The sequence below is a fragment of the Arvicola amphibius genome, chromosome 7, assembly GCF_903992535.2.
Source record: "Arvicola amphibius chromosome 7, mArvAmp1.2, whole genome shotgun sequence".
NCBI lineage: Eukaryota > Metazoa > Chordata > Mammalia > Rodentia > Cricetidae > Arvicola > Arvicola amphibius.
Genome location: NC_052053.1, coordinates 60,783,650 through 60,809,166, shown reverse-complemented (window position 1 = coordinate 60,809,166; position 25,517 = coordinate 60,783,650). Strand labels below are relative to the sequence as shown.

Genomic DNA, 25,517 nt, shown 5'->3' with positions numbered 1-25,517 from the left:
ATTTCTCTTTGCTGCAGACAGAGACCACTAAGAAAACCACAACCCATTAAATGGCAGAGTGTGAAGCCCTGCTCCAAACATATCTGCATCTACAAATGCTTCCACACACAAGGCTCAGGGGACATTGTGCAAAAGAGGGCAGAAAGGTTGCAAAAGCCGGAGGATCAGGGGTTTGCTGGGAGATTGTGTCTCCTAGCAACATCAGTAGCTATACTTACCACTTCCCAAACATGAGCTGAAGAAGAGCGAGATCAATGGACACAGCAAAGTGGGTGAGGGAGAAGTATCAACCTTACACAAAGAACCACCAGCAGCCAAGGACATCTGCGAGGGAGGGTGGGGCTTTTCCCCAGTATGAAACAATTAGCCCTGAAAACATGCATGTAACTAACTAAAGGTGTATGGACTAAATAGGCTGTAGTTAGAAATATAGATGTATATGTGTGTGTGTTTATGTATTTATGTGTATATATATGCATGCAATAACCATTAGTGAAAAAAGAGGCAATGGATTTGAAGGAGAGTGGGGAAGGATTTGGAGAGAGAAAAGGGAAGGGGAAAATGTTGTAATTATATGATAATCTCAAAAATGCCAAGAAAAAACCAAGAGAGAAGAACCCTGGTTTTCTGTGAGCAAGCAGAGGCTTCCCTCAGAAAGAGGCTCCCTGTCCCTCTGGTCACACCTGTGAGGCCGTGGTCCATAGTTTCTGGATGCCATTCCCCAGGTGTTCCTTCCTCTGCTCTACCTCTTCTCGCTTCCTCTTCAGCAGGCTCTTGAACAGCGATATTTGCTCCAGGAAGCTCCTTGGGGTGGCGTAACTGTATCTTCTCTCATTCTGGTAATAGCAGGCACTCATTTCCCTTACACTGCTGTGAACATGGGCCATGAAACGGCTAATTGAGTCTTTTTGTTGTGGCTGAAACATAGATATGATATTTCTCATGAAATTCTTTCAAATTGAAAATATAATTTAGAAAACAGAAGAAAAAATACCAGAAATTATACAGTATTTCCTTTCTAAAAGGCAGGGCAAATTACCTACTAGAAGCTAGGAAAATTTTCTTATTCTTCATGAAAAACCCACAGGGCTAGAGGGATAACTTGAACCACTTAGCCTCCGCACTGTCTCTGGCCAGGTAGAACAGAGGGTGTTTTTATGTGCTTCCCACCAAAACTCAAGAGCCAATAGAATAGACAAAGCCCAGATCTTCACAACTTGAGCTATCAAATATATGGGAAAAAAGAAAACATGCAAGACAATATTCCAAGGGGTATTTTTTGGGAAAGGTCACTTCCATGCTGAACTTTAGACAAAAAGAATCAATACAGAGCCAGGGGGACAAAGAAGCTGAATCAGAGAACTAGAGCTTTATGGGAATCCAGGTCAAACAACATGGATGGGTAAACTCTCCAAGTCACCGAGGAGAAATATGCTGGGCAGTTCTATTCTTATTTGGAGAAGTGAACAACAGCAGAACACAGCAGAAAGCCCTCCCCCTGCGGAGTCCCTGCCTGTCCCTTCTGGTGTCCTCTGTGACTTCTGCAATAGTTAACTTTTTAATTTGTACAGCCACATCTCCCTCATTCTAATGATTATTTATTGCATTCTGTACAAGATGAACCAGCTTCAATTAATCAAGGGAAGCCTAAAAATCAATTAATATGAATTAAATGAGCTACACCAACTCTTTGCAAAGTCACACATAATTTACCAAAGTGTTGTCAATAACACACAGGCAGCTTCAGGAAAACTGCACACAAGTGGCCGATGATGCAGTTAAACGTTTCAAACCTGGACCATCAATATTGTGACTGGAACTGTGAGCAGCACAAGATAGTGCGCAGCGAACTGCTCCTCGGCACGCAGCCTCCTTAAACACACAGATTCCTAGCACTACAGCAAGCCGCAGATGAATGGGAAATCATTACGTGAGTGCACCATTGGGTCGGTTAAAAATCTGTCTCCCTAGTAATAGAAAGAATGTGTGTTCAAAGCAAAAACTCAGGGATGTAAATCTTGAATTGTACTGAATTCAAGGGGATTCAAGTTGCATGCCTGTTAGCAATTAGTGGGTTCAGAAAATAAAATTTATAAGCAAGTCTATAATTGTCATATGCATCATATTTCCTAGAGGACTTTATCTTCCAAACAACTTGGCTCCAATATAACCATGCACCCATCTGCTCTTGACCCATGTTGCTTTGATAGGAACTTTCAGACATACCTTCCTATGACAGACAAATACCTCCTCAGCCAAGCGTAACCTCCTTATAGAGAGAAAAACAGCAACAACTGACAAAACGCCCTGGCTCCTGCCCAGCCATGATCCTTATGAGGAGGCTGCCCAGCAGCCCTGAAAAGCTCCTTCTTAACAACAGTTTCATTTGTAAATCTCCGATGGAAAGAGTGGCTTCCGGGAGAGCTGGAAGTGGCCCGACACAACTTGTCTCAATGGGGCAAAATAACTATTGTTATGGGGCTTAACAAAATGGCCCAGCATGGGAGACTCGCGAGCCAGGGAGCAGCTGGTTGCAGTTCACACTGTTTTTCAGAAAACTCAATCGCTCCAGAGCAGACCCCTCTGATGCCTTCGACTGGTCTCCCCCGGTCTCCCCGCATTCTCAATTTGTCACTTTCTCTTATGATAAGGTCAGCAGTGACAGCGCTTCCTGGCACTAACAGCTGTGGCTTTTAAAAGGGTCATTGTAGAACTACTAATTGCAGTAATTTCATTAGCATAAATTATTTATTCTGTCATTCATTTGTCTCCAGTTTTCTTCTGAGTGGGGAGCAGAGAGGGCTGCTGAGGGCTGCCGCAGAGCCTGCTGGAGCTTACACTCTCGGAGACTCGGGGAAGATCATCATTTCTGCCAGATTTGCCCCTTCAGGGGAACCAGTTGACACCATTTTGTAGTCATTTTGCAGCCAATCATGGTGAAGGCAAAAATAAAAATAAGCAGAGAGCCATTATGAAATGGCTCTAAATCTGTGGCTTCCCCACTAAGATTGCTTTGGAAGCCATGCTGTCTCCATTGCGAAATTCAATGCATAGATAAGACTGCTTTTTTCTTCACATGAGGAAAGAAATGTTTATTTTCCAGTCTCTCAGTTAGCTAGCTGTAAACACAGAAACATGAATTCTATGGTGCCTAGTGGGATGTCTCTCTGCCCCTGGCTGTCACTGCTATACCAAGTTCTCAGGAGCCCTGGCTTTTCAGACCAGTGTTCAGTGCCCCATGTTAAGGATGCCAGCAAACGGTGAATGTAAATTATGTGTGTGTGTATTTAAACATTTTATTTCTCTCCAAACCAGCAAAGCAGACTATATCAGTTTAAAAAATGAAATTTGGATTGATAAGAAAGGCAAATGAAAAACAGGAGAGATGAAAGGGGTTTCCTGCTGTTGTCTGAGTTGAACCCAGGAGAATTTTGTCCTGTATGATATCATACCCTTGAAGGGAGTCTTAAAATGTTTTCTTAGAAATTATTTGTGTCAACTTTTTAAATGTGAAACTACCAAGTTGTAAAATCAAGTATTTATAATTCATTCTTTTAGGGGTTGGTAAAAAAAAACAGTATTAGATTCTCAGGGCAAAAGTGGCTTGTTAAAGAGAATCTAACGCGACTAAGAGGAGCAGAGTTCTGAGTACGGAAGCTGCTCACAGTGCCCATTCACCCTGACATAGACTGTGGAGGCAGCTACAGGGCTGGAATCCTATGGCCTTGGTTACATTTTTAGGCCTGAAAAATTAAGTAAGCTCCATGTTTCCTACTGTTTACAAAAGGGATCCTTCTCAATATTCCTTTTATGTTCTTTAAAAATAACTGCACAAATGCAGTAAAAGGCAAGCCTGGGCTCTGAGACCCAACCACAGCAGGGCTACCAGTGAGCTGTCTCCACCTGTCACCCCCAGTCACCACCTGGCACAGGCAAGAATAGATCCTTCTCAGGAGGCTGGGGTCAGAGAGACAACGGTGCAGGCACCAGAGCCCTCAGCAGCACTGTAACAAGTGCTGGGTGCCGGTCTCAGGCAGATCTCCACACTCCTGAGTTTCACTTTTGTCTTTAAGTTTGGAGTTTGTTGATTAGTCAAAGGCAATGTCAAGTCCAGGTGAGTATCCACTATCAGAAGATGTGGCTCCATGAGTCTCCTCACAATAGAAACAGTGGAAAAGACTAAGGAATGACGTGCTGAAGAGTCCAGAGAACACAGGGAAGCTCACCTGCTCTCATCCCTGTCCCTTTAACTCAAACTCACTCACTCATTCAATCATTCATTCATTAGTGTGTATGTTTGCAGCTACGTGTGTGTACTAGTGGTTGGTGTTGGAAGTCTTCCTTGATCACACATGATCACACACATGCGCGCACACACACACACACACACACGCACGCACGCACAGATGCACATTCACACACATGCACACACGCACGCATACACACACATACATGCACACACACATGCACATACACATACATGCACACACACATGCACATACACATACATGCACACACACATACGTGCGAGCACGCACACACACACACACACACACACACACACACACACACACACCATCTTTCAGCTGAACCCAGAGCTCACTGATTCAGCTAGTGTGGGCAGGCAGCTGATTTCCTCTGGGGAACCCCCAGCTCTCCTCTCTAGCGCTGGAATTCCCACCCAGCATTTGTGTGGGTGGCAGGATCAAGACTGCAGTCCTCACACTTGTGTGGCAAGTGCGTGGTACCCCCTAAACCATCTCCCAGCTCCAGCTAAGCCTTGCTATAGGAGGATAAGGCCAGAGATGTTGTGACTAGTGAGACTAGCACACCCAGAAAAGCCACAAAATGATGAACTTTCATGTAGCTGGTTCTAGCTGAACCCAGATTCCCAGGCCACCATGAAAACTGGACCCTCCTTTCAAGGGTGGAGGAATTCCTAAACTTTAGAAAGTTGTATGAACCTTGGGAAACAACACTCAATTAAAAATTCTATTTTAACTTTGATTAATAGGTGCAGAGATGGCATACTTGCATGCACGTGTAAAGAAGAAGGGTATAAACACTGGTGGGCTTTCCAACCCATCCGAAGACAGAGGCTGGAGCTAGCATGAAGTGCAGGCATATCCTAGAGATCTCCTTTTGGTTTTTCTTGATACTTCAAATGGCTTTAGTGTAACCACCCTGTACATGACTAGATATTCTAAAAGGATGTGTATGGCCCTCTCTCCAGCTATCAGACAATGACTCCAAAGAATTATAACTTCCCCAGGAATCCAGCAGTAGGAAAGAAACAGACCAAAGCCCTGGTGGCAGCTAGAAGAAGGAGAGACGTCACATGGCTCTGACAACTTAGCAGACCACACTGCAGGACAGGACAGAGCAGAGACAGTGCAGGAGCAATGATGGGTGGGGTCGCACCTTGACCAGGACTTCCTCATGCTCTCTATCTAAATCTAAGCTCATGCTAGCGCCTGAAGGACAGACTTGGGGTGTCACTAGTACCTGAAGGGCAGACTTGGGGTGTCACTGGGCTCTTCTCTCCAATGTGGCCACATTCAACTCTCTCTTCTGTTTCCACATTCCATGTTTCTTTAATCATTGAATTGAGTATGTAGGGCCAAGCCTAGTTTACTAAGGCTACCAGCAGGGCCACAGTTTGACTTTGGAAACTATGGTAATAACTGTACTTTCCCAGTGGTGTTTTCCCCAATTAGGATTAGTATATGGCATGGTCAACTTTGTGTGTCTTAAGTTAGCTGCAATACTTCTGCAAAGAAATCATCAGTACAGCACAGCCATTGCTGACAAGATAATGTAACACCCTCCTGTTTGGCATGCGTGTGCCTATCTGTGAATGTGCGTGCGTGTGTGTGTGTGTGTGTGTTTGCACATATACAGGCACACACATGTTAGTACATTGGTTTTAGTGGGATACATTGTTTTTAAGATGAATCTGTAGACCACTGGAGAAATATCAAGTCTAAATATGGCAGACAGGTGACTTTTCTAGTTGAGCGGATTACTCCTGCCATCCCATGCTACAGCCTCTCAGGGTAACACAGTATTTAACTATAATGTGACATGGAATTGAACTGGGAGACCACACTGAAGCATCACCCCAGAGGGACACATCTTCCTGTGTCATTCAGCCGCATGCCTGAGACAAAGGGGCGGCTTCCATCCCCAAGTTTTCCAACATTGAACTCACCCTCCACAGACAGCTCATATTTTTAAATTTACATTTAAAGTTTGTCCTTTCATATGGTCCTGCTTTCAACTACCTCTAAGGCTCATTCTGCCTTAAAAAGCAAAAGCAGTGCTTTTCTCTTAAGGCCCTGGGACCATCTACTTCTGCCCACACGTTCCTAGCCTGTGAACTAAGCAGTAAGGCCTTCACCCCACGGATCCTCAATGTGCACCCTCTGCATCCACAGCCCCACTCCTAGCAACATGGGGGCAGTCCCTTCCTCCCGCCTCACCTCACCCTCTCCTCACTGTTTCCCACTTTCCAGGGAGAGGCAGTGTGTTTTGACACAAGTGTCTGGTGAATAATGTAGTGACACGTAAGTGTCAAACTGTTTGGCTCACTGATTTGTCAGCTGTCATTAGGTTCAGTATCAGGTGACAGAAAAAAGTGCCCATTAGTTAAACGCAGTCAGCCCACAGCCCTGAGTGCAGAGCATGTATTGATGGGAGATTATATGTCAACATACAGAAAAATGGCTTAATGTGGCCAAAAGGGGTCTCATTGTATAAGTACCTTCCATTTACCCAAGGTCAGTAATTAGAAAGTGCATAAATTATGCAGATAACTTTTAGTTTTAATGATGGAAATCAAAACTAATAAACTCATCAAATTAGCACTCGTTCAAAAGTTTTAAAGCTGTTTCTGATCTCTACAGAAAAGACATCATATGTTTCTAGGAGGATGTGGACACACCGCTCTCTGAAATAATTAGTGCCCGTGTTTGACAAATTAGGAAGATGGGGAGTTGAATAAGCCCCACACACCGAGAGGAAATCATCTGGCTAATTTGTTTGCAGGCATAATTCAGCTTGATAGGAACGCTGAAATCCTTCAAGAATATTTCTATTTGGCACCCGAGATCCTATAGGAGGCGCATGACACCGTCGGATGGAGCTCAGCACCTGGGCAGCCCTCGGGACTGTAAAGCACGCCTCGTCCAGCAGGTGTCTACGGTCCAGCCAGGCTGCACTGCTGCTGCACAGGAAAGCAAACACAGACTCAGGGCAGCACAGATGGGCAGCCTTGGAGGTGTGCATGTCAAGCTGCTAGCTCGAATTTCCTTCCAACAGAGGAAGATCAAAACAACGTCCAGAAAGCAGTTTCCTCTTCATTTCAGCCTGATAGAACACTGCACGCACTGACTCCATAGTTTCGGAATCTGAGCCCCCTTTCTCACTGATGGAAGACAAGCTGGGGCCCCAGGACTTCAGCAATTTGAGGAACCTCATGACTGCTTTAAGGAATCCAATGACTATTTTATCATAATCAATGGTTCTCTAAATGTGCTGCTCACACACGTGTCTGTGGAGCAAAGGAGAACGGAGGCAGGAGCATGCTCCTTCCTAGGTGTGTCTTCCATGGTGAATGCTGCTTCCCTTCGCAGTCCAGTGGTGAGCAGATTCACAGACAATATTTATGAAAAAAAAATAAAACAAAACAAGTCCTAAAGGAGAAGTGGGTTTCTCTTTACAAAATGCTGCGTGCTGTAGAGGTGACTGCTTTGCCCCCATCCCTGTGATGTACAAAAGCTAGCTGCATACTAACTAGTCAGCTCTACACGTGTGCCTGGATCCCCATCTCACCCCCAGGATTCTGCAGTGCGACTCTGGAAGGGATGGGTATGGTGTCTGGAGTAAAGAGAGAATGAGGACTGTCTGAGACATCAGCTTCTTATCCGGCCCCAAACCCATTTGGCTTGCACAGGTCCTTCCAGTAATTCTCGGCCTATTCTAGGCACTCCCACCTTATTGCTGGAAGGAAGAAAGGAGGAAGTTCTCCGGGAGACACTCCAACATAGTCTCTAAGGGGAAAGGCGCCAGACTTCCAAGCTGGGAACTCAGGGGGGCTGGCTTCACCGTTGCCTTCTTTACTCTGTCTACCTGACTGCTGGAGGACACTCTGTGCAGTAAGGCTGCTGCTAATTACACAGGCATTTAAAATGTCCATCATCAGATGTACCAACCTTATCAAGAAGGGACAAACATAACCCGTAACCCCACAAGGCCAAGGTTCTACCCCGAACAATGCACAGAAAGCCAGAAACAATGGAAAACAACATAAAAGGAGCAAATAGATACTTATTTGGCATCAAAACTGAGAAACTGACATTTGCCTGCCAATAGTATACTGAGACTTGTGTATGCCTGGGTGCCTATTTACCTCAGGCTGACAGGACCTACCTCAATCCCCTGTATTTCTTCAATGAACCTCCTGCTGACCGAGATCAGAGCCTCCTGTGGCCATGCATGAAACCAGTCAATAGCTGTGCAGTTAACTATGGCTGGGAACTTCCGGGCTCTAACTCGCAGTGTGTGACCAACCGGTGAGAAACAAAAAACCACCTGTGGAGACAAGGGTGTGAGCTTGAGTGGGGATAAGTCAGCAACAGAAGGGTGGTGAGCGTCCAGATGAGCGCTGCAGTCTCAGACACCGAGGGGAGGGGCATGGCCAGCCACCCTGCTCAGTCACCCCTGCGCCAGCCCCCTCTACATGGGGATTCTGTTCCCTGAGCCTGAGTTTGATTGCAGCATGCCACAGACAGCAGATGCAGGAACTCTTCAGAGTCAGCAGAGTAGATGTGACCCATTGTCACGGCCACCCAAGGGTCCTGAGTTTTAGAGGACTGCCAAAGGAGAAGATCAGGGGGAGCCTGAACACACAGGAACCCACAAGGACTCTCCATCCCCATGTCTCTGTGGACATGAAGACTTGGGGGTTTATCAGCCGAGAAAGGCCTCCTGAGTAGAGAGTACCACTTCTTCTCTGGACAGGTCAATGGTAGAAAAGGAGGCGCTCAAGGTTCCAGGGCTGCGGTGAGGCAGCAGATGAGGTCGCCATCTGAGGATATGGTTTTGTTTTATTTATGGCAATTTTTAATATCCATGTGAGGAAAAGAAAAAGCTCTACCATATATCAGCCTGTGTAATATCTCATTTGACAGTTTACGTGCTATATTCCGCAACTCCCGAGAGACAAGTCCTAATATCTAAAGTGTTCTATTGTGATAAAAAGCACAATATGGTTATAATCTTAAGTTGTGTTAGTGTGCAGTGTGGTGTTGTCAGCTATGGGCAGAATGCACATCTCCTGAACTTTTTCATCATATATGAGTTAAACACTTTATCTGTCAATCAGAGACTTTCTTATAGACTGCAGCAGACAATGGAGACTCTCTTCACAAGTCTGATTCCGTGGACGTCTCCTAGGCCATCATGAAACATTAGCTGTCTGTGAAAGGTTTATTCACTTAGTACGATGCCATCAAAGATGCCATCCATGGTGTGCCGAAGAACCAGATTGTTTTCTTTTTATAATAGAGTAATATTCCATTGTTTATGCATATTTCCCTTATCTGTCCATAAACTTTTTTGGTTGCTTCCGGAAAGCATATATTGCCAAGCTATCCTGCCAGATTTCCTGATTCCAAGACTGTATGAAATCTGTCATCATGGTCCAGAGCATCTTTTGGGAGCCATGAGTCTTTTTAATTTAGTGCCCATTCCAGTGTGAAACTATGTGAAGACAATTCTTGTTTGTTTATTAGCAACAAAATACAAGAAAAATTCTCAATTCTAGAACTGAAAAATAGATTTTTGAAAGACTTTGTTATATTATCTTCCAATAAATGATTTAAACATACCAGTAAAATAACACAAGGAGATGATTTTTCTCCCATGGCTGAATAAACATGATTCAGACATGAATCTCTACACTATTCTTAAGAGTCAACAGTATGCCAAATGACAAGGGGAGAAATAAATACAGAGATCATGGAAAATACTGGAACCTCAGGTAGATACACTGATTTGTGTCGTCTCTCCCTCTGCTCTTCTCAGAAGAGGCTTCTAAAATCTTCCCGGGGGAAGAGTCTCAGATATGGAAAGCCACCTTCTTGGGAAAAGAGGAATGCTCAAGTGTGGAGAAGAGAAAAGGCTACAAGAGGAAACCGAAGACCTGAACTGCAATTAAAACAATTAGACACTGTCACCAAAGTTATTTCAGTAAGGCAATATTTGAGCAACCGGTTTACAACTTATATCATGACGATAATGAATATTTGGTCATCAATATGCATATCGTGAAAAATGTGAGCACCTGTGGGAAGAGGGAGCAGAGGAACTGCTAGAAGGAGAGGTGAGCAAAGAGGAAAGGAAAAGAAAACTGACTCTCACCATGAGCAAGCCATGATCAGCTAAAATGGATTACGCTCTTCCAGAACAGTCTGATACCCACTGGGACAGCACACTAGTTTAACTTTGCCATGGAATATTTAAGTAAAATGAAAAACTTAATTTTCACATTTTTATTTATAATTCTGTGTACATATTTGAGTGGGTATGTGCATGTCTGCACAGATATCTGAGGAGCCCACAGGCACAGGATATTTGGAGATGAAGTTACAGGTGGCTGTGAGCAATGCAACATGGGTGGTGGGGACCCAGCTCCAGTCTGCCTTCCAGCTTTGGCTTTATGTACGTTTTGAGACCTGGTCTTGCTATGCAACACTGGCTGTCCGGAAATCATCGTGTGGCCCACAGTAATTGTCCTTCCTAAGTGCCAAGCACTACAATCATAGGTGCGCGCCACTGCCCCGGTTACTTTCTCAATGGCTCTGCATTTGGTCAAGTACTCCCAGAATCTGGTCTTCACAGAACGAAATGGAGACTTTTGATAATTTTAGAAATCAAAGCTCATCTAAACTAGGACTTGGAAACTCAGTTGTACACACAGACTTGTGCACTCCCAGTTCCTAAGGAGGGAATGACTGGGACGTTGTTAGCCGACGCTTTGACTAGTGACCCCGTTCACTGCTCAGCAGTTCCTAGTTTTACTCCAGGAGCACAGGTTACTCCTGCCAGTTAGAGTTCTGTTTTGCTTTGTCTTTTTGTTTTATTTTTCAAGACAGTGTTTCTCTGTGTGTGGATTTTCTTTTCTTTTTAAAAAAGGTTTATTTATTTATTATATATAAAATAAATGCATGTGTGCCAGCACACCAGAAGAGGGCACCAGATCTCATTACAGATGCTTGTGAGCCACCAGGTGGTTGCTGGGAACTGAACTCAGGACCTCTGAAAGAACAGTCGGTGCTCTTAGCAGCTGAGCCCTCTCTCTGTCCTATGAGGTTTCTCCAGGAGGCCACGCAAGTACTTACAACTATTGGCTACTCGATTTTTTTTTCTAAAAATACTCTTCTACAAATGTTACTGATAACCCATTGTAAACTCAAAGGAAAATTATTTGAGGGGTTATGATTATTCTGAAAAGCTTTCTCATTATATTCTTAGTAATTTTAGGTGACATTAACACAAAAGGTATTTTCTAAGAAATAAAAAAGATGATTGAACATATTGTTGTGTTGTCCATAATTCAGTGGTTCAGGCTATGCAGGTGCGCATGTGAATGTTCCCTTTTCAAAGGTCATAGAGTGATATCCGAGGCACCCAGCTGGACCTGCATGGTGGAGTGGAGGTAAGGCCGTGGCATCTGTAGGTTCCCACAAGAGCCGGGTAGCACCCAGATACCAGGAGTTCTCAGACATCTTCACTCACCATCACAAATTCTTTGTTAGGCATCATTTAAAAAATAAATGTTAGGATTATTGTGCATGTATGCGGTTGTGTGTGTGTGTGTGTGTGTGTGTGTGTGGTGTGTAAGTGAAAGTCAGAGGACTGCTTTGTGGAGATAGTTCTCTCCTTTGACTTTACATGGGTTCCAGGGATTAAACTCAGGCTGGCAAATTTGCATGGCAAGTGCTTTACCTGCTGGATGATTTTTTGTTACTATTATCATTCATGAAATAAGATACCTGAGTCCAAACAGGAATACTGTACATGCATCTCCATTCGTGTGTGCCCAAGACAGGACAGCCTAGATACCGAAGTACCCTAAAGACTTTACCCCTCGCTAGAGACTTCGTGCAAACAGGGTCTCCAAAAGAAGGTCAATTGAGTTCCACCTTTGTAGCTCTGCCTTGTCTTTGCGAGCTGGTCTGCAATGACCCCACAGGCCAGGCTGCAAGGCTTGTTAGTCACCTGAGGAGCAGGTCAGAAGTAGACATCCTTGCCTTGAAGTAAACTCAGGTTACTATGTGTTAGAAAAAATAACCCATCCCTTAGCTGAACTCAAGGTGTCTACCTTTATGTAAGTACCTAGACTCATTGCAACAGTCCCTGCTGCCTCCAAAGCAAGTGCCTGGCAACAGCCAATCAATCATCAGAGCGGACAGGAAGAAAACTAGCTAGATGGAGAACAAATGGCACAGTCTGCTGTCCTGTTTCTAAGACCAAATCTCCCGAGTGCAAAAGCAAACCCTGAAGTCACCACTGACGCATTTCCTGCAGCTCTAATGTTTGGGTATCCAGAACTTTTGGGATCCATACCTAGAATTCTCTACTCCCTTTCCTCCCTCTTTCCCACACAGGTGTTGTAAGTTATTTGTGATAACCCACATTTCTCCACGCTTTGTAACACACTTCAATTTCCCGTAGATACAATCCCTTCTTGAGTACATATTTATTTGTGTATCACTAACAGGACTCAGGCCATTTCATCTCCTAATGGAAATTTGAATTGCTAGAGTCACTGTATGTTTTTCTACCTGATGTAGTTTATTCTCAGGTAGGAAGAATCCTCCCATATATTTACTTCCAAGGCATTTATCCATAACTTAGGTTTGCATTTATCATCCAAAGCCGCAGTATATTTCAAGAATAATAAGTCCTGTGTCTTGCTGAGACAGCCCCTATGGAATGTAGTTTTAGTATAGAATACATTTTCTGTTTGAAAACTCTCACTTTACCATCTTCCTCATGTCTTTCTGTATTATCCCCTATCTAATTAGCTGTTCATTTAAATTCTTTTTAAAAGATTCAACAGCATCTTCCAAGTGTGTACATATACAACACTTGGATACATGAATTTGCTTTGGGCAGCACACAAAAAAACCATCCCTGAACTTCTGACTTGGTAACACTGAGCATGTCAGACTTTCCTTAAAAGGGGGCTGGAGAGATGGCTCAGCAGTTAAGAGCACTGGCTGCTTTTCCAGAGGACCCGGGTTCAATTTCCAGCTCCCACATGGCAGCTCAAAACTGTCTGTAATTCCTGTTCCAGGACATCCCACACCCTCACAAAGACATTCATGAGGGCAAAACACCATTGTACATAAAATACAAATAAGTAAGTTATTTTTAAAAAGTAATGTTTAGTACCAGAGAATTCCAATTAATTTTGTTTCTTGTGTGTGTGTGTGTGTTCCTGTGTGCGTGTGCGTGCGCATGTGTGTCCGTGGGTAAGCTTACTGCACAGTGTACAAGTCTGTCACTGACTTCTAGATAGTAGAAGAGACAGAGTCTCCTTGTAGCTGCTACTGCATAAGCCAGGGTAGCTGGCCCAAGAGCTTCTGGGGGGGGAGGTCTCCTGTCTCCCCCTCCCTTCTCACTTTCAGACCTTTGGGATTCTGAGGCCAGTGCTACTGCATTCAGCTTTATGGTGTCCTGAGAATGTATGCCCTCACACATACCCGGAAAGTACTTAATCTACTGACTCATCTCCTTAGCCCCATTTCCACATGAGTTCACCTGCAATGCCCACAGCCCAGAGCACACCTGACCCTGAGGCCTAGAGGGAGGAGGAGGAGCTTATTGCCCAGTCTCTGCTTGCCCCCTCGGCTTGGAGTGATCGTGTATTGCTTTGCAGGCCGGTCTGGAGCCCTTAATTGCACATCATTCATTTCTGCTATTTCTTTAAAAAGAAAACTGGTATCCAATAGGCTACTATTTGAGACATCTCATGCAGTTTCTGGGAGCAGAGGGCAGCAGAGCCTTAGTTGGCCAGCCCTTGGCTTCTTGTTCTTATCAATGCAAGGGTTAGAGTTGTGGGCAGGAGGGGTGCAGACAGCCCTCCATGGATGAATCTGGTGTTCGATGATCTCCTGAGAAGGAACTGGACACTCTGACCTCAAGCAAAGCAGACCCGAGAGGCATGACTGCACAAATATACCCAGGAAGCTGTGAGTATCTGATTTCCTACCGGACCACTGAGTCTTCAGTGTAGAACAAACAGCACATGGAAAGAGCGGCACCGCAGCTGCTTGGATGTGAGTGAGTGCTACTTCCGCGGGACTGTTGGGTGCCTATGACACAAAAGAACATAACCCAAGAGCAAATCCCTTGCTGTACCTGATCCTAGGCCCAGATTCTAAGAAAGAAGCAGAGAGGAAACACAGCCCAAGTGGGACATACATACACAACAGAAAACTCGAGACATCTCAAACTGACAGGAGAATTGCTCCAAACTGAAATGAATGTAATAATCTGAGGAAATGGCTAAGAGCCTCCTTGGTGCCTGAAGAGGTGGGAAGGAGAAAAAGGCTGGAAATCTACAAAAGGGAAAGACCAGGACAAAAACAGAGAAGAAGAGGTTCAATCAACTATAACTCTTCCTAAAAGATATTTATAGTATCTCATCACACTTGTGGACAGAACGCTGTTAGCAACAAAGACTGGAAGACTGGTCATGACAGCACCGAGAGTTGCAACTCTTGAGAGAAAATATAGAAAAAGGAGAGAATATTAGAAAGGCGGGGTTGGGGAGACAGCTCCGAAAGCAAAGTGAGTGCTGTACAAACGTGAAGGCAGAGTTTGGGTTCTTGGCACCCAAGTGTGGTCATGCATGTCTATGAATCCACGGTTTGTGGCAGGGGATTAAGTCAGTCTCAGCATCCTACTGACCAGTCAGTTCAGCTGAAAAAAACAAAATTCCAAGTTCAGCCGCCCAAACGTGAAACTACTAATTACAACACTGTTTGGCTAATACCTTATGCATATTTCTAGCTAACTCTTACATCTTACATCTTAAATGAACCTATTTCTATTAATCTGTGAATCCTCATGAGGGTGTAACCCACCGGTAAGGTTCTGACTGGCAGCTGGTGTCTTCCTCCTTTGGCAGCTACATGGCATGTCTTTGACTCCACCTACTTACTCTCTATATCTCTGTTCAGATTTCCCACCTGGCTTCACTAAGTCATTGGCTGAAACAGCTTCTTTACTAATCAATGGTAATAAAACATATTCATAACATACAGAGGGGAATTCCACATTATCTCTGTCTCAAAAAATAAGGCAGAATGTCAGATCTATCTGACACACTCAACATCAATCTCTGCCTTACACACACACACACACAGAGAGAGAGAGAGAGAGAGAGAGAGAGAGAGAGAGAGAGAGAGAGAGAGAGAGAGAGAGAGAGAGAGAGAGAGAGAGAGAGAGAGAGAGAGAGAGAGAGAGGAAAGAAAGAAAGGAGGACAAAATCAGACGATGTATCAAACTGCAGAATGTCTGGTCCTGCTGGACAGGTTTCTCTTCCACCCCACTGGTCCCCAAGTCCACTTATAAAATAATCATTCAGAGACTTAATATTCATTATACTTGCTTGGTCAATGGCTCAGACTATTACTGGTTAGCTCTTCATTTAAATCAATCCATATTTAATAATCTGTGGATCTCCACACGGCTCTAGTACATCTTGCTGATCTGATGGTTCACTGGCTTCTCTTCTGGCCACACCCTTCTTTGCTTCTGTCTCTGTTTGGATTTCCCACCTAGCTATATTCTGCCCTGCCATAGGCTCAAGCAGCTTTATTCATCAACTAATAAAGGCAACACATAATCTCAGTGTACAGAAGAGCAACCCCACATCACTGGGATTAATGAACATGTGAGGAGGTAGCTGGATAAACAAGTGCACATCCATTCCTTCTGCCCCCTATCCACTGACTTTCTTAGGTATCTGTAGTGATTTGGTAGGAGTGAAAGACACTACAAAATATTGAGATAAGAGCTCGATGTGAAAAGGTATAAAATGCTATAAATGGAACTCTTGCTTTATCAAAGGCCAGCTAAAGACACTTTGACTAAACACAGAGACACATGGATTTTCCTGAGCTGATTAATATCTGAAAGACGAAACTTGTCTCTACATTCATTAATAAATTTTAGGCACTTTTAGTAATCCTATCAGGATTAAGGGAATTTTTGGAGTGATTTTCTTTAGGGTTCATATGGAATAAAAATGGGTTAAAGATATAAAAAAAATTTGAAAACAACAAAATACTGAAAGTAAATTCATATGCATAACACTGGTGAATAAATATTGAGCTGTAATAAATAAACTGAATGGGAAATGAGAGAAAATATTCCGTATTTAAGTATATTCATGGCTCCTAAATTAGTTCATATATTCTCACCAGAATTTTTAAATCATGAAAATGATTTTCTATTTCATCTGGAAATTAAAGTGGATCAGTTAAATTAGTTGAAGCAGGGGCTCCAGCTCTGTAGATTCCAGAGCATACTATAAAGCTACAACTGCAAAGCAGCATAGTGTTTCTGCCAGCGTGGGCTGCTGTGATTTGGACCTGAAAGCCTTAGTCATGCATGTGTTGAAGGCTGGTCCCAGTGCAGAAGCGCCCAGAACAGAGGCTGATGGGGAGTGATGGTGCTGTGAGGACTCTAACCTGAGATTCTAGGAGTGGATGCAGTGGGAGGAAGCAGGTCACTGGGCACTTGCCCAGGAAGTGTTGACCACCACGAGGTGACTAGAGGTGCCCATCATAAGCTTCCTACCATGATGTTCTGCCTCAGCGAGCCCTTTGCTGTCCAAGCTGTTCCCTTAGGTGTCTTGTCCCGGTGATGGACAGTTGACCCATCTGGTCACAGGTGAGGGAGCCAGCAGGATAATATCCTGCTGATTTAGGTATTTAATAAGGAGACAGTTAACACTTCAAAAACAGTGAGCTAGAAGAAAGATTATGTAATAAGAGGCTTGGGGAAAATTTTTATGCTAAAATATGATAAAATAACCTTATACTATATCAAAATCAATGAATAATCAATAAAAACATTACAATTTAAAGAAAATTCAGAATAATATTTTTAAGTAATGTACTGTAGAAATGCTTTCTCTAAAAGTCTAACACAAAAGTTATAAAGAAAGTATCTGAGTTAAAAATATGTATAAATGGAAAACAGAGGACATTATAAAGAAAGTTAGCAAGATTATGATAAAATTTGAGAAAAGTAAGCAATATGCGGAACAGAAAAGCATATTACAGTTACAACTCACCACATACAAACTGCTTTCAAATCAGTAAAAAATGTAACAAACAAAAAGGAAATTTGACAAGTAGACAGTTCCCAATAATTATAAGTGGTTATTGAGGACAAAGCACATTTGCATTAAATAGTCCATTCTGTACATCAAATACCTGAAACAAATGTTTTTGGGTGGGCCTTCTAACCTAAGAAAATTAAATAAAGAAAGAAACATTAAAGGAGAGGGATACTGGTGTAGGAGTTCCTTCTGTTTATGTGTTGCTTTCATTGGTTAATGAATAAAGAAACTGCCTTGGCCTACTTGATAGAGCAGAACTTAGGTAGGTAGGGAAAACAGAACTGAATGCTGTGAGTAAAAAAGCAGAGTCGGAGAGAAGCCATGGGTCCTCTGCCTGAGATGGATGCCTGTTAGAATCTCTGGTAAGCCACTGCCACATGGCAATACACAGATTAATGGAGATGGGTTAAACTAAACGTATGAATTAGACAATAAGAAGTTAGAGCTAATGGCCAAGCAGTAATTTAATTAATACAGTTTCTGTGTGGTTATTTCAGGTGTAAGCTAGCTGCGCAACCTGGACAAATAAGCAGCCCTCTCTACTTGCAACAGGATATGTGACCTAAAGCCCTCCTGGATGTATAGTCATTATAAAGATAGAGATAGAACACTTCTATACTGTAAACTTGGTGTAGTCTGTACATAATATAATTAAAGGTAGTTTGTATTTTCTTCAAGTGGTTCTCTGTTCTTCCATTCTTACATAACTGTGTCTCTTATATTAACAGAAATGGTGGATTTCTCTACATATACCTATACAGACAGACAGATCATGAAACAGACAGACACCTGGATGCAGTAGAGACTGGTAAATAGCTGGACAGTAAGGGAAACAATAAAGAAACTTTCTGGGGTTAACCCACATCGAGGAGGAGAGACAAAATCACTGTTCTAGTACAAGATGAGGAACAGGAGGAGGAGGGAGAGCATTTGGCATTGATGCACTGGCTCCTTGGCAGCAATCCAAGAACACACATTTGACCACAGATAGCAGCCTGCCTGAGGGACTCAAATGAAAGCCTTACATTTCCAACAAAGCAACACTTGTTAGCATGAGTGAAGGGTGGTACCAGCAACACCTTGTCTCCTCAGCAGCTCAGGCAAAGGAGATACTAACCTATCAGAAATTCAGTCTGTAGCCTGACCCCATGAACTGCATTGCATGTGAAAACAACAGAGTAATGTGAAGGCTTTTTAGGATTCCAAAGCTGAGGGTCACACAAGCAGAGTGCAGAGAATGAAGCTGTCATTCACTGGGAAGCCGGCAGGTGGTCCACTTTTGCATACTGGTTCTCCCTTGGTGAAGAGGTCAGGAGACCGAGTAAGGCACAAACAGATCCGTCTTGCAAGCTTAGCTCATGTGTGGAATGGAAGACGCGCATAAGTGAAGACTGATGGTCGTGACAATATAAAAATGTGGAACAGCTGGTGTCAACCTTAACTCTGGGAATATTAACAAGCCCAAGGTAAAACTATGTAATTATTTCAATAGATACCAAAAAGGAATTCAGTAGAGGCCTCCCTGACAAAATGGATGTGTGAAATCAAAAGCCAACAGGATAGGCTACATCAGAGATTCACTGTTCAAGTCAGGTGCAGAAACAATGGCCGTTGGCGCCACTGCTCACACTTCTGCAGCCCTTACAAAACCAAGGGGAATAAGCTGCACAGGCAAAAAAAAAAAAAAAAAAAAAAAAAAAAAAAAAAAAAAAAAAAAAAAAAAAAAAAAAAAAAAAAAGGATTTTTACCTGTAGGCCACTGTTGGAGGAGGGGGTCTGGGCAGGTGGTGCAGGCCTACAATCTCAACACCTGCAGGGTTGGAGCCAACGAGTTATAAGTTTGAGACTAGCACAGGCCGCACAACCAGGTCTCAATTAACAAAATTAAAGCTGGATGTGGTGTAACACATGTAATTCCAGCCAGGGTAAAATGGGAGGCGGAGACTGGCAAATCCTTCAAAGTCCTGCTCAGCCAGCCTAGCTACTCGGTGATGTGCCAGGGCACTGAGAGACCTTGTGTGAGATCAAAGGTGGAAGGCACTGGATGAATGGCACTGGGATTGCTCTCCGATCTTTAATCCATTTGTATATATCTAGTGTAAACCTGTGTGTACGCATGTGCATCCATATATACATGCATCTATATGAACGCACACACATATACATGAAAACATGCAACAAAATCTGTAAGACAGGAGCTAAGATAGCTAAGTCATAAAACTAAAAGGTAGAAGTTTTCCTATATTAAGATAAGATATAGTTTATGAGAACAATAAAACACATTCTATCATAAAAATCAAGTACACTCTTATGGAAAAGAACTATTTAGCATGATTTAGTCAGAATTAAGATTGTGTCCGAATGTGCAATATGATTCTAGTGCTTGCTCACACATATGAACACACATGAAAATGAGGGAAAGCTTGATCAGAGGCAGTGATTAGACATTAGAATACGCAAGAAAGTGTTGCTGATTTGCATAGGGCAATGTTGGAACCAATGGAAGCAGCTTAGCAAGGAAAGAGAATCTGAAGGAGACCCAGGAACCATGGTTATTCCAGATGTAACATAGGTGATGCCTGAAACTGTTAAAAAAGAAACATACAGCGTTATGATAAAGACATCTTTGGGGCCAGAATAACCTGATGTCTCTCAGTTTACTCTTTGCCACGCAGAGTAAGAAATACATTCCAGAGGTAGCGCCTTAAAAACCAAAGAGTTCCTAACTCGTGATGCCTAACTTATGATTTCCTCAACTCCATGAGGGCCCCAAACAACACACATCTGTGGAAATCACACTGAGAATCCTGAATTGTGACCTTTCCTAGGCTGGTGGAGTGCAGGTTGCTGCCCTCTGATGAGGGTCACTGGCACTTGATCTTGACCTTGAGGGCCCGGTGTACCATGAAGTTGAGCTCTGACTTCCTGCTGATGCATGGTATGCAATTTCAACTTACAACACGTTGACCAATGGTGGGCTTATTGGGACACTACCCTGTGGTAAACTGAGGCACTTCTCTATTCCCAAATTCATTTCTAATGTCATGAAGAGACACGTGAAGATCCAGTACTTCCTCCTTTGAGCCCATTACAGCTCTACCTCACTTATGTAACCACACTTATGTAGGACCACAGCACAGGGCATTTTGGAAGGGATGAGTTCTAGCTTCCTGGACCAGGCAACCATGGCCTTTTCTTCTTCCTTCTCCCTGACTGGAATGTGAATGTACTCTATGGTTCTGTGAGGAGGAGGAAGGAGGCATCCAGTTGAGAGCTGGCAGAAGGGAAAGGCTAATGAGACCATGGGTCTCCAAGGGTTAGGAGTCAGGCTGTGCTGACAAGCGAGAGGCTCTAAGGAGCGCCGGCCAGGTTTTCTCCTTTGTAGCCACAATGATAATAAAGGAGGGTCATCTGTCTGTGTTACTTTCATTGGTTAATAAAGAAACTGCCTTGGCCCTTTAATAGGACAGAAAATTAGGTAGGCAGAGTAGACAGAACAGAATTGTGGGAGAAAGAAAGCAGAGTCAGGCAGACGCCTCAGGCAGACGCTATGCCTCTCCTCTCCGAGACAGATGTAGGTTAAGATCTCTCCTGGTAAGCCACCCCTCATGGAGCTACACAGATTACTAAATATAGGTTAAAGCAAGATATGAGAATTAGCCAATAAGAGGCTGAAACTAATGGGCCAGGCAGTGTTTAAATGAATACAGTTTGTGTGTTGTTATTTTGGGTGTAAAGCTAGCCATGTGTGAGCCATGTGGGAATGCAGCCCGCTGCTCCTACTACACAGTGAGCCACAACTGTCCCAAGAACGGTGGATCTCACCTTCCTCCTGCTGTGACCCTTGTCACAGTTCCTCATGCTGTAGCAACCTCCAACCATAAAATCATTTACATTGCTACTTCATAACTGTAATTTTGCTCTGTTGTGAATTGTATTGTGAATATCTGAGACCCATAGGTTGAGAACTGTATGCACGACGACCCTGGAAAGCCAGGAAGGGTAGCTCATGCTTGTGGTCTTCGCACTGGGGAGACAGAGGCGGGAGGACTGCTGGCCCCAGCTTAGCCCGGACTTCATTATTAGTTCCAGGTGGTAATCTTGAAGGAGAAGAGACTTTTCTAGGTGTAAAAGAAACTGCAAAGGCTGTCACTAGCCCGCTGCTCCAGGGGGAGGTGGACGCCAAGTCACTGGGGTGTGTCATGAGGAAGATATGGGGACTCTAGCCCTTCACTCTCCCTGTCACTCAGCTGCCATGAGATGCAGCTTCTCCCACCATTAGGTACAACACACAACTTGTCTTCCTTAGGAATGTTCCCGAGCATTCTGTCACATCAGTGGAAAGCTACCAAACAGACCTTCTAAAAGATTCTCAAGTGAGACTAGGGAGATGGCTCAGCAGGTGAGGGCTTGCAGTACATGCAGAGAAACCCGAGTTCGGTCCCAGCATCTACATGAAAGCTGGGGGTGGGAACATGTGCTTGTAACACCAGGGCTGTGGTGAGGCTGAGGCAGGCAGAGCCAGGGTCCTGCTGACCAGCCAGCATAGCTGAATCAAAGATGTTTGGGTTCACTGAGTGGCCCTGTCTGAGATCACAACAACAACAACAAACAATCAAACAAACAAAACGTGGAAAAGAGAGAGAAAAACATTGAAAGAATTTCTAGCTTTCATTGTGCATGTGCTCACGGGTGTGTGTGTGTGTGTGTGTGTGTGTGTGTCTGCGCGCATGCACAACTTCACACACAACAAAAACGTAAAGGAAGAAAAATCCAAAATCTTTAAATAAGCATTGTTATACATACAGTTAAGAGAAAAAGGAAAGAATAGGAAAATATGAGGTCTGATGTATATGTAAAACTCTTAACATACAGCAATGTACACAGCTCAACATAGTTCAATGCAGAAACAGGTCCTTTAGGACTTAGTCGTGGCAGTTACAAAGTGCTGCTCCAGAAGGCTCTACTGAGGCCACCACAAGCACACCCATACCCGAGGTCAGGGCATGCAGATGCCACCTGTCACAAAGAACAGAATGAAAGAACCTGCAGCCGTATTTTGAAACTACCACAAGCTATAAATATTGCACCTAGCAATCCCCTCACCAGGAAGTCATCCAGGTGAGCACGCAAACTTGAGCATAAATGCCATAAAAGGCACTTCTCTTAGAGTTATGTGTGATGGAACCTCTCACATTTTTGTCAGAGATTTATTTTAATTTCATGTGTATCTATATGTGGATAGGTGCACATGAATGCAGGTGCCCCAAGAAGGCCAGAGGCACCAGGTACCCTGGAGCTGGAGTGATAGGCAGTTCTGAGCTACCCACTATGGATGTCAGGAACTGGTCCTCGCGAGAGCAGTGAGCCATTGCTCCAGCTCCTGCTTCTAAGATTTTAACATGTTCCTGAAGCACCTGGAGAACATGTTAACCAGATTCCTGGGTCTCACCCACTGTTTCTGATTCAAGAAAATGTGCATTTTATGAAGTTCATGGTTTTCAGTTTTTAGGTAATATTGATTTTATAAATGCTCTGAGGAACTATGAGAACTGCAGATCTCCAGCATGGTCCTAAACTCTATTATTATCCTGTGTCTCCAGTCCAGGAAGATTAGATTCAAACATGTCACAATGCAACAAGTTTGCTATTTTTACTACCTGACAAAGATATTCTTAACAGCTTTCGTTTCCTCTTTTGTGGTGCAGTTGTGGGAAGGGCCCTCGAACATGCTAGACAAGCATCCTGCCACTGGCCCACAGCCTTCTGAGTCATACCTTTGTTATGGCATTACGGAGAAACCTCAAAGGCAGCTGAATCTTGGATCTGCACTGTATAAACTCAGTACAGAATTACTCAGTAGTATCAACATGAAACTTCAAATCGCAGTCCTCTGAAGAAACTCATTCTTCTGCCTAACCTTTATTGCATTTCTGGCTGATGCAGTGCTATTGCCTATCCCTTTCCTCAAGTGCCCGTGCTCTAGAGCTACCATAGAACCTTCACTGAGTTGACACGCATAGGGATAGTAGGAGAAACACAAAGCAATTGCTTTTTAAGGACACTAACTCTGTCTGTACTAGGAAGATCAAAATTGCTACACCAGGGTTGGAGGCTGGGGCCCCAACTCTGGAGGCTTTGTTGTTTCGTAGCACTCAACCATGACCACGGCGGCTGTTTGCTTGCCCTAACTCTCATGATGCCCCAAAGCAAAGTGGAGCTTAAGAATATCTAGACAATACCCCCAAATCACCCCACAAAGGACACAGCATGGAGATCCTGCCTCCCGCTGCTTGACAGAAGTCTGCACCTCATCGAAGAGCTCTTCTCCGGCTCCATGGGCCATTTCTCCACATCAGAGCTCTCAGTTTTCGCTAATAGGTTCTTCACAGTCCACCCTACAGAAACATCGCTTCCTCCCTCAAGGGGCTGGAGCAAGGGCACAGCAGTTAAGAATGTTTGCTGCTCTTACAGAAGATATGGGGTCAGTTTCTAACGCAAACATGGCAGCTCACAGCCATCTATAACTCCAGTTTCAGGGAATATGACACCCTCTTCTGACTTCCCTGGGTACTGGGCACACATGTGGTACATATACAAACACACATACAAACACACACAGATACACACAGACACACAGACATACACACACACACAGGCAAAATACCTATACACATGAAGTGGAATAAATAAATCTAAATTTAAAACAACATACTTTCCTTTCCCTAAATGCACCTGCCTTGAGGTCAGACCCGGGCCTGACAAATGGAACACCGTCCCTCCCAAAGGCCAGTTCTTGGTAACCTTCCTTACCTCCTCCACTGTCAGCTCCTCTAGGAGAGAGGAGCATAGCTTTAATAGCACACTGTACACACTGCTCAGCCCAAGGCTTCCCAGCAGCTTAGCACTACAGCTCGCTTCTGGGACACACTGCAGACATGGCCTGAAAAAACACACCCGTCCCTTCAAAATAAGTCAATGAAATTCAAACCCATAATATGAATCCCGACTGAGACGCCAGGAGTGCCAGCAGCAGCATTAAAATTATACACAGGTGGCGCTGATGCTCCTTACCTTGAGCTGCAGTCGGACTCTGGCCAAGAAGAATGCCCAGCAGCTTTCCCGGGAGTCCACCATGCCAAGACCACGAACCTCATTACGAATCCCGGAAACCACATTGTCCATATCTTCATCATTGAACAGATCCGGGACGTCACCTACTCCCAAAGAACGGGCAGGATTACATGATGATGATGATGATGATGCAATTTACATTTTACCATGGATTTTCCAGTGTTTGGCATGCTAAGATGAAGCTCCCTTAGAAATGTCATCTTCCTTTGTCTTTGTTCTGATACAACACAGAATTCACTGAGAGCAAGCAGTTAACTGCACAACTGCATGTCCTCTATGCCTCACTCCCTGGGTCACACCCACCAGACACACACCTTTTAGACCTCACCCCCCTGGGCCTTCACCCTGACCAGAACCACACCTCTTAGAGCTGTACTCCACAGGAGGTTTTAATCCTCCAGACCCACATTCTCTAGACCTGTGTTCCACACTTCCTAACCCGCACAGCTGCTGACCTACACCCCACTGGGCATGCACGTCCGCTAGACTCCCGCATCCCCTGGAGCAGCTTATCCTCTAGACACACACAACAGGTCGCACATGGGAACAACATTTACTCCAGTCTGGGGCCTTCTGGAGGCACCTCTCATCCATAAATGGACTAAGGAAGCAATATAGTTCAAATTAGTTAGGGTTATAGCTTTCTCCCTAAAGATTGCACTAGCAAACATTTCAAAGATAAATTATCTCTTCTTAAAGTTCATTGAAACTACAGATAATTTGTCATTGGGAAAGATCTTTCAAGAAATGTGTCCATTTAATCACCCGATGCCAGCAAGTCATTAATCAGCACGAGGAAGCTCTCGTCTAGAACGTGGGCATCTGTCAGCAGGAACACGGTGGGCATGTTCTTGGCTCCAGCTCTGATGTACAAATTGGCTAGATCTACCTGTAAGGAAAGGAAATCATGGCTCACGTTTTGTTACAACGCAGACGGGATGTTGGGAGTGTGTGGCTGG

General features: G+C 44.0%; 1 protein-coding gene across 1 annotated transcript in view; it reads right to left on the bottom strand.

The window, feature by feature from the left end:
• Nucleotides 1-25,517, bottom strand: part of Dnah11 (dynein axonemal heavy chain 11) — a 317,751-nt gene that overhangs the window by 111,190 nt on the left and 181,044 nt on the right. Inside the window, exons 53-56 of the mRNA XM_038336393.1 lie at nt 25,324-25,447; nt 24,499-24,641; nt 8,431-8,592; nt 684-917 (exon numbers count right to left, since the gene is read on the bottom strand). Coding sequence (XP_038192321.1) covers nt 684-917; nt 8,431-8,592; nt 24,499-24,641; nt 25,324-25,447 — 663 coding nt within the window. The remainder of the gene's footprint in view (nt 1-683; nt 918-8,430; nt 8,593-24,498; nt 24,642-25,323; nt 25,448-25,517) is intronic.